General features: G+C 42.2%; 1 protein-coding gene across 1 annotated transcript in view; it reads right to left on the reverse strand.

Annotated features, from left to right (window-relative positions):
- Positions 1 to 2412: 2412 nt before the first annotated feature.
- Positions 2413 to 13047, reverse strand: part of LOC135385672 (cyclic AMP-dependent transcription factor ATF-2-like) — a 36023-nt gene continuing 25388 nt past the window's right edge. The window contains exons 11-12 of the mRNA XM_064615125.1: positions 11020 to 11143; positions 2413 to 10313 (exon numbers count right to left, since the gene is read on the reverse strand). Of these exons, the coding sequence (XP_064471195.1) occupies positions 10150 to 10313; positions 11020 to 11143 (288 nt within the window). The 3' untranslated portion in view covers positions 2413 to 10149. The remainder of the gene's footprint in view (positions 10314 to 11019; positions 11144 to 13047) is intronic.

Below are 13047 nucleotides of genomic sequence, written 5' to 3' on the forward strand. Positions count from 1 at the left end.
CTGTGTGCTACATGATAGAGGTAGTATTGCCACCTTTCGTAGTGAAAAATACCGGCTGAGGGAGAGGAGGAATGGCTCGCGGGAAAGGGGAAGTGGGTGAAGGGTGGACGAGCACACAGAGAGTGAGAGAAAGAGCGAGCGTGCTCGCTCAAGATACTACGAGGAAACATATGTTCCTGTGTGTGGCTGGATCATTTATGCTAGAAATTGCTATAAACAAGCATGAATGCTACACTGGATCGTATTGGAGCAACCGGATTGGACTGCCACTTACTTCGAAAAACTCATCGAGCAGACAAACCCTTCTTTGCAGCCGTAGATCTCATTATGGCTGTATGCGGCCTCAGTTCTCGCTGGCTCGACACAACCACCAACAGCTTTGCACAACCACTGCTCTTGTACCCTCCGAACACAAGACTTAGTGAATAACAATGATAATAATAATAATGAATAACTAAGAAAACGACTGGTGACTGCGGAGTTGGGTCTGTGCTCCAGATTTATTCGAGCTGTCTTGGAATGTTGAAGAGAAAACCCCGTAAATGCCCCTATGAAAGGCCCTGAGCCAAAAATACTGGCAAAAGGCTGCCGGTATCACCTTCCTACCAGCAACCGGCAGAGCGAGCAAATAACCGGCAGTGCTGGTATAATACCGGCCTGGTGGCAATCCTAGATAGAGGCCAGAGGTCGGAAATGTGCAATATGCACAATGACCTTGGTCAGCAAGTGCTGTTCCTTTTGTTGTTTGTTTTTTTCCTTTTTCGCCACATTGAATTATTATTATTATTTTTTTAAAATGCCGTGGACAGATGGAGAGGGGACAGTGGGAAGGAGTGGTGGATTGACAGGTGGAAGGGAGTAGTATGCGTCCTGGGCCGACTTCAGGGGGGAACTGGGCCCAACATTCGTCTTGAAGGCCTGTCGAAAAACCCACGGAAAAACATCAGACAGCACAGCCGGTGCCTCGATTCTAACCCGCGTCACCTCCCAGTCTCGGCGTGGGAAGAACCACTACGCGACGGGAGCTGGTCATTGCACTTCCGTTTGATGCGGGAAAAGTGGATTTCACATTTCGCCACATCATGCCCTCCTTCCAACCAGCGTGCTGCATCCCAGTTTTCTTGTGGGAAAACTTACATTACCCCGTGCTTCCCAATCTCTGCTATCCAGCAACCAACCGAAAATCTGAAATATCGCGCAAACCCCTTCCCCCTCCCCCACTTTCCCAGTCTTTTGCCACAAGCTTTTCCATTTCAGTGTATGAACAGCAACACACAAAACTGACCAGAATGAATCAGCTATAGACTAAAAGCCATCGCACAGAAGGAAAAAAAGGAAAACGCGTGCCAGCAAGAGCGACTGTTCCTAGAATGGGCGAAGTGAACTCGTTCGTTAGACTACGCAGTTTCTCAAAACGAGGGAGAAGTTTTGACAATGCAGCTCTCAGTTCCTGCTCGATGTTGCACTGTAACCTGTACTTTGTTTTCATTGACACCACCACAAAGAAGACAGGTTCGCAAAGTGCACCATGGCAAAGGAAAAGAGAACTTTCATGGCTTTAGTGCTCAAGAGCAGGTACTCTCCTACCAAACCTGCCAAAATGTAGGAAGTGGCTTCAGCTGAAGCTGCAGCCGCTCCCAAGCCGCTTTGTGACCCCCTGCAGAATCTACCGCAACCCCCCTGGGGGTCCCGACTCACAGTTTGGGAAACACTGAATTACTTCATTATGCTTTTAATGAATAAGTTTGCTGTAATGCTTGTATTGAAAATAAATTGATTTTTCTTGTTGCTACATTGTTGCTAGTTACGCTCGTATTCAAAAAGATGAAAATACTCATGGGAACTGGCGGGCGTGGGTTCTGAATCCCACTGCCGCTACACCTTGTTCTTTAGTTGAAAAGTACAACATTCGCCTCTGCACTATTATGTTTCTACAGATGCCTCGCACACTATCTCATGCAGGGGCAGATACAGCGTTTTTCTGAGGGTGGTATCGGGCCTTAGACAGCACGCTACATACACTACCTAAGGCTAATTGAGCACTATGTGAGGCAGAAACCGAAGTGGGCAGCTCAGCTACTTAACACTGTGAACACCGTCGACACAACTTATGGTCATTGGGCTGGTGGTGCATAAGTAACAAGACCACTTCCACCAGTCTATCTGGCCTACAAGACTGTTGACCACTAACACTGTCTAGCATTTTAGCATTTGATATGCCACTCTGATATATGTTTGAACACCAGACAGTTGTTTTTAATACTTTTACTATGTTTTATGAATGTCTGACAGAAAAATTTGACAATCTCTCCTGTACACTTACCTTGCCTTTTAGCATTGCCTTTTAGAACTGTACACTTGATTTGTGCTCTGTACATGCACACGTTAAAGTAAAAGCAGACAAGACACAAATAAATTTGGTGAATTTATCAACAATAGATTTTGACATCTTAACATTTACAACATTGATATACCTCTCGTGAAAAAATAAGCATCACAACTAATATTGCAAAGGTGCTAGTGTTGCATAGCTACTTAAAAAAAATCACCTAGAAACAGCCATAAAGCCTAAGAACATAGCTAGTCGAACACATTCAAAGGAATAACAACAATGGAGAAATTCTTTTTAACGTCTTCCAAATAAATAGGGTGCTCCATCTAGAAAGTTGCATCAAAGCAAAAGTCCTCTCGAAACACTTAACCTTTTTGTCAAGCTCAGCAGTTTATCCTATGTGTAACAATACTGATGAAAATGATGCAAAATATGTTTGCTAGACAATTCTGTACACTGTCACCCATAGTTGCATAAATACAAGAATACACAGTAGAATGCCACTGAAGAGGAATGCTCACCGACATATACCAAGCTCATCGTCTCACAGAGCAACGCAATAGCTGAGGGCATCTGGAAGCTTGATTCTAATATGGGAGTCATTATATTGAAGATCGTTACAAATGAGCTTGATTTACAGGGTGTTAGCATGAAATCCCTAATTACTCGAGCATGCCATTCTATGTGAAAAATATGCATACATGTGCAGTGCTGTACAGATAGAGACTATGCTGGCAGATGAAGGTAGTACAATGTTGTAGAGGCTGATAGCAATTAAACATACCTGCATCATTCAATTGAAGGTAGTACAGTTGAGCCCATTTATTATGACTTACAACATAATGTTAACTCCAATATTACAATCAAATTGCTTGTTCCTGTCAGTTAACCCACTGAAGCACATGCGAATAACATTTTGACGTAAGGGTCACCACGAAAACGCTTGCTCGCGTATAGCGATAAAAATTATCCCGGCGGATGGTAAAAGTCGTGAAAACCAAGAAGCGAGATTCCATTTTTTAAGATTGAAAACATAGGAAGGATGCACTTTTAAAGTAGCAGTGAGGTGGCATCTAACATGGCTCGAAACACTGTCTGATTCCTCAAGCTGATCATCAGGAGTCCTCGTGCTAAATACTTTTGCTGCGTGGTGTATTGTCACTGCACAATCAAATTTACAAAAAACAGTAGGAGAAAGCCCCTGCAGACGGCCGTCATGGTCCTTGTGTGACGTCAGCAAGTCCCCATTGCCTTTCTTCTCAGCTCACATGCTGCTTACACCCGCTTGAGCTGTGCTCGTCTACGTCACGAGTCACATGTCAGGGGAAGAGGTTACGTCACAACGTACCTTCCTCCTTCCCTCATTCCAAGACTAGAGGATTCTTGAAAGGTTTGAAGAACATGGGCGTCGCGACATTGTTTCGCAGGAGCTAATTTATTTGCTGCAGAACACGCCACAGCCAAAAACGAAAAGGTCACCCTAGTTTGCCTTTAAGAGCAGTAGCCTCCAAGATCACTGAGGAACGTGGCCCGCTTAGCTGTGCATAACCGATGAGGATTAATTGCACACATTGCAGAGCTCCCTCTCGACATGGTTCTTCTGTGCTTAACTTTTTTTCTGCGTTGCTGCGTGCAACCATGACATGTCCGGCTCCGGAAAGCATTTTCATGAGGAAAGGCACAAAATGAAACTGAGCATGCTTGACGCATTTTGCACCCTCGTTGTCAAGTGTGGTGCCTTCCGAAACGTGAGTTAGCAGACTGTCGTACGGCTCTGCTCAAGACAGGCGTTGATGAATTCAACGTTGACAAGGCACGTTACATTGGAGAGTTCTCACTGAAAGAACGATGATGACTTATGTGACTATGACAGTGTGATGACGAGTAATGGACAAGGTCATTGATATCAAGACGTGTGGAGCCTCACGTCGTATCGGCAGTTATGTTGCCATTGGATAAGCTTTCATGGAATGTGACACAAAGCTGCTTCAATCTAGAGGTAGATAAAATTTTTTCCTGCGTTTAACAAAAGTGCATGTTCTACTAGTGGCATTCTACTTGTACCTTTCTACTTTGGTGATGTGACCCTGACCAGTGATTTTATGAAAGTTCACATATAGAGATTCTGTAATATTTCATGTTCCCGTCAATATCGTTATAAACGGGCTCGACACCATAAATTTCATGCGGTAGTCAGAATGCAAGAAGAGTTCAGCTGTGAGGGGAAAATGGGCCACCGGTCAGGCATGTCAGGTGAACAAACAGTAAGTCATGGTTTCGTATTGTACAAACAGTGAATTGGTCTTGTTTACACTCTGACAAGGATGAACAGTGACTTGACTCAGGGGTGCAGCTTCTATCATTACAGCTTCCTTAGGTTCAAATTCGTAATGCTGGGTGAACTTCACCCTTCTAAGTTTGCAATAATTGAAGTAGCTCTCATGTTTCCCATCTGTGCATTCCAAGTACACGAATGTCATATCATACATAGTAGTAATTATATTTGTCAGTAAGCTTAAGATTGTATTTGCACAACACTGTTTATTTCCGGGTATTGAGTTGTGTTCTGCACCAATTTCTCCACAGGGTGCTTCGTGACACTGTCCATCACATTGTTAATGATAATATTCTGGCCTATTGTCATGCCAGCACTGCAACACTAAACGCATATACATGTACAGGGTGTTTATTTTTATCCTTTACAAAATTTTCATAAGAAAGCTGTCTCGTTTTTGCCCAAAATTCCCTAATTAAACAGTTAAGTAACAAATTTTAGATAATTAGTAACTAGTTAATCTTGTAGTTACATACTCTCTTCCAGCACATGTCCGCCTGGCTGAGAACTCAACTGCAAAAATGACATTTGTGCTGCAGTCGTAGCTTTTTTGTTAAAAAATTCTGCAAAGGATAAAAATAAACACCCTGTATAGAGGATCTAACTTTTTCAAGTTAAATGTCGTTGCCGTATTCCGGACGAAAAAATCGGGTGCCATTTTTAAATATGTAATTCGGGGTGAAATCACGCGTTATCGGGTTATTATGTTTTGTTTTCTGTCCAGCAAGCCACCCACGAGTAAGGTGCAAAAATTGGTCAAACATAGCTGCCTCGCAACTCATAGGGACCAGCACCTCATGTTGTAACATCAAATGTGCTTCGCATACTTATTGGTGCACTCAAATAATATACGTATCTACATCACACATTCATCTAGACCGCTAATAAAGAGAGCATGTGATACGTGGTACAACCTGATATGTGATTAGAATTTGGGGAGAAATCGGGTTTTACCCAAATCGGTCCTAAACTGACTCAGGAGGGAATAATCAGGGGGAGTCGGGTTTAACCCCCCCCCCCCCGACCTTTAACCCGAAAAAGTCAAATCCTACATACATATTGCATTGCTCATGCTTAATGTTTCAAATGCATGATTACGTTCCCACAACACTAACAGAACACACAAATTATGCATCTGCGTTGCATAGAGTAAAACCTACGAATAAATATCACATGCACCACCACTGCACAACCAAGCACCAATGCAAGAGATATTTTTGCACAGCAACTGATCTTTCTGACACATTTTGCAACATTGTTTGAAAAGCAACAGCTCTACTTTCCACATTATCTGTATAAAGTTCGGTCAAAGCTGCAGGCACATGTGTTACTGTGTATGCATCTCACCACAACCACTGGCAAAGTAGTGACACTGCATATACTTCCCTGAGTTCTGCATAAAACTTTAGTGTACGGCATGGCTTATACTGTATGTAGATGTTATGGTTATGTGCAAATAAATGAAATAAAATAAATAAAATGGAATGAAACGTAACAGTAAGTGTTGTGCTACAAGGCACTCGCGTCCTAGCCACAATATCTCTCTTTCAATTTCAAGCAGCTGTGGTTAATTAGGAGGGGCTGCAGTATTGGCAGCTACTAGTTGAACTAAAAATTTAAAGAATCAACATGAAAAAAAGGAGGGGGGTTCTTTCCGTTGGATAAGTCCGTGAGGTATTAGGTGTAAAACTTACTTTGCTGACGTTTCATGCAATTTACAGTGAAACCCGCGTACAACGATATCGACGGTAATCGCGAATTCCATCGTTATACGGGGTACATCGTTAAACCAGGGCTGACCTAAATAGCGCGCCACCCCGCGTGTAGCAAAAGTAAAAGACACCAATGCAAAAAAAAAAAAAAAAACGCGAAGCTGCGTGACATCGCAGTGGCTTGGGAAAACAGCGATCAGAACTCGTGGAGGGAACGAGACAACATAGCAGGACAACTTCTGGCAACACTACACGTCACCATTCCGCAAGTCGGCTTCACCTAACGCCTGCGTGCTTTAGGAGAAGCTCGCTTTAGAACACTGTCGCGCGATCCTCGTGTGGAAAGCACGTGCTAGGCTTTTTGAATCATCTCGCGAATTTGAGCAGCATTGGCCAAATACGGAGACATAAAAGCGTTACCACCTACCTCTTTCACTGACAGTATTGGAAAATGAACAGTCGCTGTCTATTTTCTTGCCTCAATTTTTATTTTGGTTTAATTCTTTTGATGTGAATTTCGGATGATATGAATTTTTTCCGCTACCCCGTGAGATTCGTAGCATCGAGACTCTACTGTATCTTATCGTGGCGAAAATCGCCGCGTGGTTACGCGCACGGGACAGCGTCCAACATCGTTATACGAGTACTCGGAACCGCGGTCTCCATCGCTATACGCGGGTCGTTTCCCCATAGAACCAATGTATATTTTAACGGTAAAATCATGAACAATCGTTTTACGAGGGATATCGTTATTATCGATATCGCTATCCGCGGGTTTTACTGTAACTACCTAAATAAAATGGGATTAACGATGTAGTTACTTTATTTTATTAACCCAAGTAATTATAAGCAACTTAGAATTAAATTAATTACATTAATTTAATTGATTTGACTCTACACCAAACTGTAATGGCAAAATGTTAAACGTTCGGAGAGATATAAATTCTACACTACAAAACCTAGCCGTTAATTTCTGTGCACGATTGGAATACTTGGAACAAGCTCTAAGCACCCAAAATACACTACTCCATGGTGACTTTTTCATCATTTTCTGAGAACGACAGGGAGTGGGTTTACTGTGCTAAAAGGCTGAAGTTAACATGTGTAAATGTCCGTGTAAATGTCCACTTGCTTATGATTATGTGATACAGTGTAGCATTATTAGGAGCCATAGATAACAGGCTTTCTGCAGCATGTACAGCAACAGCTACTGCTCGATACAGAAGATAAATCTAACTTTACATTTTTAAACTACATTTGTAAACTGGTGACACCCGGTTCTATACATGCCGTCTGTATACTGACAACTTAAGGTATCTACATGTTTCTGCACAACATTTCCTGTTTTCTTCATAACATAGAATTTGCAAGGCATTTCTGCTACACTTGTATGGCATTACAAATTTGTAGTTGCCACTAATGATATCTAGCAAGAGTGTTTTCGAAGTCCTCAAATGCAGCTGAACCGAAACACATTCAGCACAGATACGGGTAACTTGGGAAATATTTAGTTCAACCCATTTTATACTGAAGGACGGAACTGCACACAGCAAGGCTTCTGTTTGCTGTGATAGATACAAATAACAGCAAAAATAGTGTGTCAAGAGCTGAAAATGTGCAGAGACTGCTCCGATTTCCTTTAGCTTTTGCAGCATTCTTGTAAGGCTATGTCATTAATGTTAACACATTCAGTCGATTCATCACTATTGCTGCAGAACTGAAAGGTACGTGGTTACAAAGTGACATAAAAGTATGAAAAATGAAAGGAGCACTAAGGTGACACCCAAATTTTTTTCGTTTTTTGGTGCAGAGTGTTCTCCAACGAATAAAATGAGTTCCTGCGAAAGAACGATGAGCGCAGATGACCTACAGAGTAAGCACAAGAACTCTGTTCCACACAACATTGAAAAATTCTTCTCGTGAAAAGAGCGCACCGCAGAAAGAGAGGCAGAAAGAGAGGACGTCGTGATGTATATGCTACTCCACTTGCGTGAGCAGTCACGTACAGCGGCAAAGCTCAAGCGTGTATATGTGGCGCGTGAGCTGTGAAGAAAAACCAAAGGAACAAGGCACGGAGCCTCAAATATGTCACGCGAGAACCGTGTCGACCATCTGCGGCTGCTTTCTCCAACTGTTTTTTTTTTTCAAATTTGATTGCACAGCTATAACGCACCGCTCAGCGAAAAAATTTTGCACGGTGACTCCTGGTGGACACCTTGACAGATGAGGCATGATTTCGAGCGACGTTAAATGTCACCTCATTTCTCCTTTAAGTCGTTTCACATTATTATAACTTTATTTAAGGTGATGAATGGGGAGTTTCATCGCCAGGGGCAAGACTCTACCCCACTGCTGGTGGTGATGTGGGGACTGGAATAATGAGCCCCTTCACAATAAGGATCAAAGTCCTATAGTGTCCATAACGGTCAAAAGAGCTTTGAGAGCAGAGCGTTGGTGGGCTGGATTCGGCCAGGGACTAAGCAATTTTGATAGAGAGAAGGGGCGAGAGTCCAGGTGACTAAGAGACCCAGAGAGTGTGGCTCGGGAAAGTTGGTAGTGTAGGCAATGAAGAAGAATGTGCTCCAGATCCTCTAGAGCACTGCGGTGACAGCCTCTGGGAGAGTCAACTTGTCTCAAGCAGTAACGATACTGAGCTGTAAAAACCACATCGAGTCGCATTCAATGAATTAATGCAGCATCTTGACGAGAGGTGTTTCGTGGCAAGTGGAAAGCGAGCGTTGGATCAACTCTACTCGGCATAGATAACTGGCATTTCACATTAATGTTCTTACAACAGCTCCACAAAATATGATTTTTTTGTTTGTTCTTGCACAGAAATGGTTTTCAGAGGAGAAAAGTTTTAGTACTGTGCTCAACGAGGACGTCAGTGAAATTATCAAAGACAATAACGTGCCATCTTCAAAACTGTTGTGGGCCAGCAATGCGCTCTGTTTACCCAAAGTCCTTCAACTTTGTGATGGTTTGAAAACATGCAATAGTCAGGGTTAACATCCCAAAGGCAATTTTGTGTCAACACAAACAGCCATCCTGACCTCTCTAAACCTCAAAATTAATATAGAATATTTGAAACTTGTAACACATATCCATAATTCCAAAAACAAATATTTGCATGCTGGTAAGTCACAGCGGGCTGTATGCTTTGTGGATTTGCTGAAGAAAATTACGATGTACCAATGTGCTTTGCCTGCTCAGTACCAGATTGGCGGCCTGGAGCTTCAATGTTCACAAAAGCCATTATTTATAATTTCCTTACGATTCAATTAACTTCACTGTTAGCTTTCCTTCATTTGCTCAGACAAAACTGGTGCATCTCTAAAGAGTAAACAACAAAAGGCTTTGAATGATTATTTAATTTGTCCTACCTTTCTAAACAGTGTACTTTACAGTGATGATCGGAAAGTTCGAAAAGGGACGAAGAAATTGTAACACAAGGGAGACAGGACAGCATGCTTCTTTGCCTGCTGATTTGTGGTGAGATTCACAGTTCTGCAGGTTGCCCATGATTCTTTCTCATGTCCATCAGAGACTAGCATGATATTTTAATACAACAAAGAAATGTCAATTGATAACACCTAAATGTACACCCCATTTTCTTCACAGAAAGCGACTCATGATGCACTTTTTGTGGCCGATGATGCAATGCAACAATATTTCACATGCAGTGATGCACAATGATAAAACCTGCATGATGTATGGTAGCAAGGAAAGTAGGACATGTACCACTGAATCCGGCTGAAGGCACAATGACGTCACTTACTGCAAACCTTTTTGGGAGAAGTGTTGCTACTGCAATGTACTACTGGTGTTGTTGAATTGGATGCATTGTTAATGATAACACTTTTTGGACAGGCAGACAGATTGGCTGACCCAGATTCATTTGATGGTGTTCTTGTTGCTGTCTGATGAATAACACCTGTAATAAATATAGCCTTTTAACTTCAGCAATGACAGGAGCAAAATAACTGTTGTCACACTGCCATGGGCATCCTTCAATAACACACTGGTGTCCACATCTCTTGTGTACTGATACATTGTGTCCCTGTGCATACGAATAATATTCCAAAATTAGGCTTAGTTTGCAGATTCGGTAGAAGTTGTAGATAAATCTCACCAGTTCCTAGTCCAAATGTGCTGGGCACCAGTAAAGCTAAAACTTACTGCTACAGGACATCCAATATGGCGAGAAGATATGTAGTGAAACAATATAAAAAATGAGGGGTTTCTAAACAGGCCTCATGGCATATTGTGTTTGGCCTAATGGCACAGTGGAGGCCATTAGAAATATCACACACACAACTTTGTAAACCCGCTTGTATAAAAATTGAGGAAATTCCTGAGTGCCATCCTCAGTAGCTTCGCCAGGGCTCTACACACTAGCAGCATTGAGGACAGTAGTGCATGCCTGAAGCATTACCGAAGCTACTGGGGACACCACTGAGGTATCCTCTCAAAGTTCAAGCAAGCGGGTCCTGGAGTTTCAGAGAAGATTACCACGTTCACTGCATGGCTTCAAGCAATATCACTGAGTAAAAGCACAACGTATTAGCAGGGTCAGACAAGATGAAAATAATGGCTAGCTTAGACTCAACACAGAGTAGAAACACGTGTGCAGCACATACTCTTGACTTTGTTATGCTCCTCTGGAGCACTAGGGCTGTCATTCGACTGCTCCAACTGCCACTTCAGCTCTTGTATAGTCTGATGTAGCTTTGTGTTCTCTTGCTTCAAGTTAGCTTTTTCTGCCTATCAAAGGGACAGGAAAAAGCTACTGTGTAAATCTACTACTTGTATTCAGAAATATGACAAATGCTCTGAAAATGAAAGCTACGAATGACATAGTGACATGGAGATAACAGTGCTGTTATCTCCATGTCACTACGTCATTCTATGGGTGAAAGAGCACACTGTCGCCTCTTGCGTCCTGGAAAAAGATTAAAAGATAACAGAAAATGTATCCTAAGATAAGGGCAGTTCCGATAGCGTCACCCGATACATGTGTTTTTGTTTTGTTTTCGCAAGTTAAAGCTCATCTTCGACGCATGAGGAGGCACTGTGCTCCTTCACCCTCTCACATTGGAGGTGAAGGAAAGACGCACCTCCGAAGACGCGCAGTGAACAAAATAAAGAAAAAAATGGTGCACCTTCACGAATTTTTTGCGGACGATCTACCGAACGGATTTTTGTTCTGAAAACGGCTGTGATATCAGGTGACCGAAAGGAACAGACGTCCTTAGCGGGACAACTTCGTAGCTTTTATAATTAAAAAGTTAAGTAACGATTTTTAGGTAATTAGTCATTCGACGGTTGAGCAACAGATGGCCAAGAATGTCCGCCGGCCCAGAGTTGATAGAAGTGAAAACAGGATGTCTATAGGCCTTATAGTTTTTTTTATAAAAAATCTGTATTGAACACACACGCAAAAAAAGGCACCCTGTATATTGTCTGTTTGAATGACTAACCTTGATGACTAATAATAATCAATGACTAGACAGCTTGACACACAGTCATTTTCGGGTCTCCAAGAAATATTGTTGAAGATAGACCAAGAGCCACGAGACAGGTTGTGGTATCGACAAAATATACAGGCTCGACATAATTTGACAAGACAAAATTAAGAGCTTGACATGGGCTCATGAACAAAATACTGTACAGGTCCTGAAAGCATTTTGCAACGTCCCATTTTTAATTTTGTTTTCTGATATGTATTGTGTCAAGCCGATGCATCTTATCAATACAAGAATGATATACATATTCTGTTTGCTCACATAATTATTACACCCCAACTTGGGCACCCAAGTATTGGTACTTTTTCCTCACGTATTCAACACATAGAGCCATGTGTTTTGGAGTTTAACCCAGTAAAACCTGTTGTTAGCCCAGATCTGTATCATCATCACTTAGGGTCAAATCTGGAAAATCCCAAAACAAACTCGCCAAAGTGCAAATATTTTGTATTTATTTATTTTTTTAATGTATCTTTACAGCTCCTGGAATAAAACCTTATTTTTGCTCCTTGATTCTCAAAAAATATAAATCCAGAAAGTGTAACGGTCTATTAATGCCCCACAACTGTTGCAACATGACAACATGCATTTACGGTGTCAGCCGTAGGAACTCGAGCAAGTGCGGAAGCCACATACATCTTTTTGAGAAGGTGGTCCAAGCCAGCTAGCAGACATTGCATATACGGTGGTGATCGAGCACAAGACGGTGTAGAGCAGGTTGGTTAGATATGATGGAATGCAACGTGATGGAACACGTCTGTGTCTGCTGTGTGTTACATCATGTCAAGGGTGACTGAGGAATGACGCATCGTCTGACAGTGCGGGGGTAGTTCCAGTTATGACACATGTGTGTGGGTCTTGCTTTACGCAGTAATTTCAGTTTCTTGCCTGTCAAACAGCAAGTTGTGGGAGCAGACTGCCATACTGAACACTTAGCGATGCATACCACCAGAACTGAGATCAGCACATAGAGCAACTTTTAGGTGTCTCAACCAACAAACATGTCAAAGAAAACGTATGGGGAGTGGATGCGAACACAGACAAAAATTGGGAAAGAGAGGTCACTGCCACTGCAGACCGTTTGTGAATATTCTGGTGTATGGCAGGCCTTCTCCTTGTATTACACTCTGAAAATAATTTCAA

Source organism: Ornithodoros turicata, chromosome 2 (genome assembly GCF_037126465.1).
Source record: "Ornithodoros turicata isolate Travis chromosome 2, ASM3712646v1, whole genome shotgun sequence".
Lineage (NCBI taxonomy): Eukaryota > Metazoa > Arthropoda > Arachnida > Ixodida > Argasidae > Ornithodoros > Ornithodoros turicata.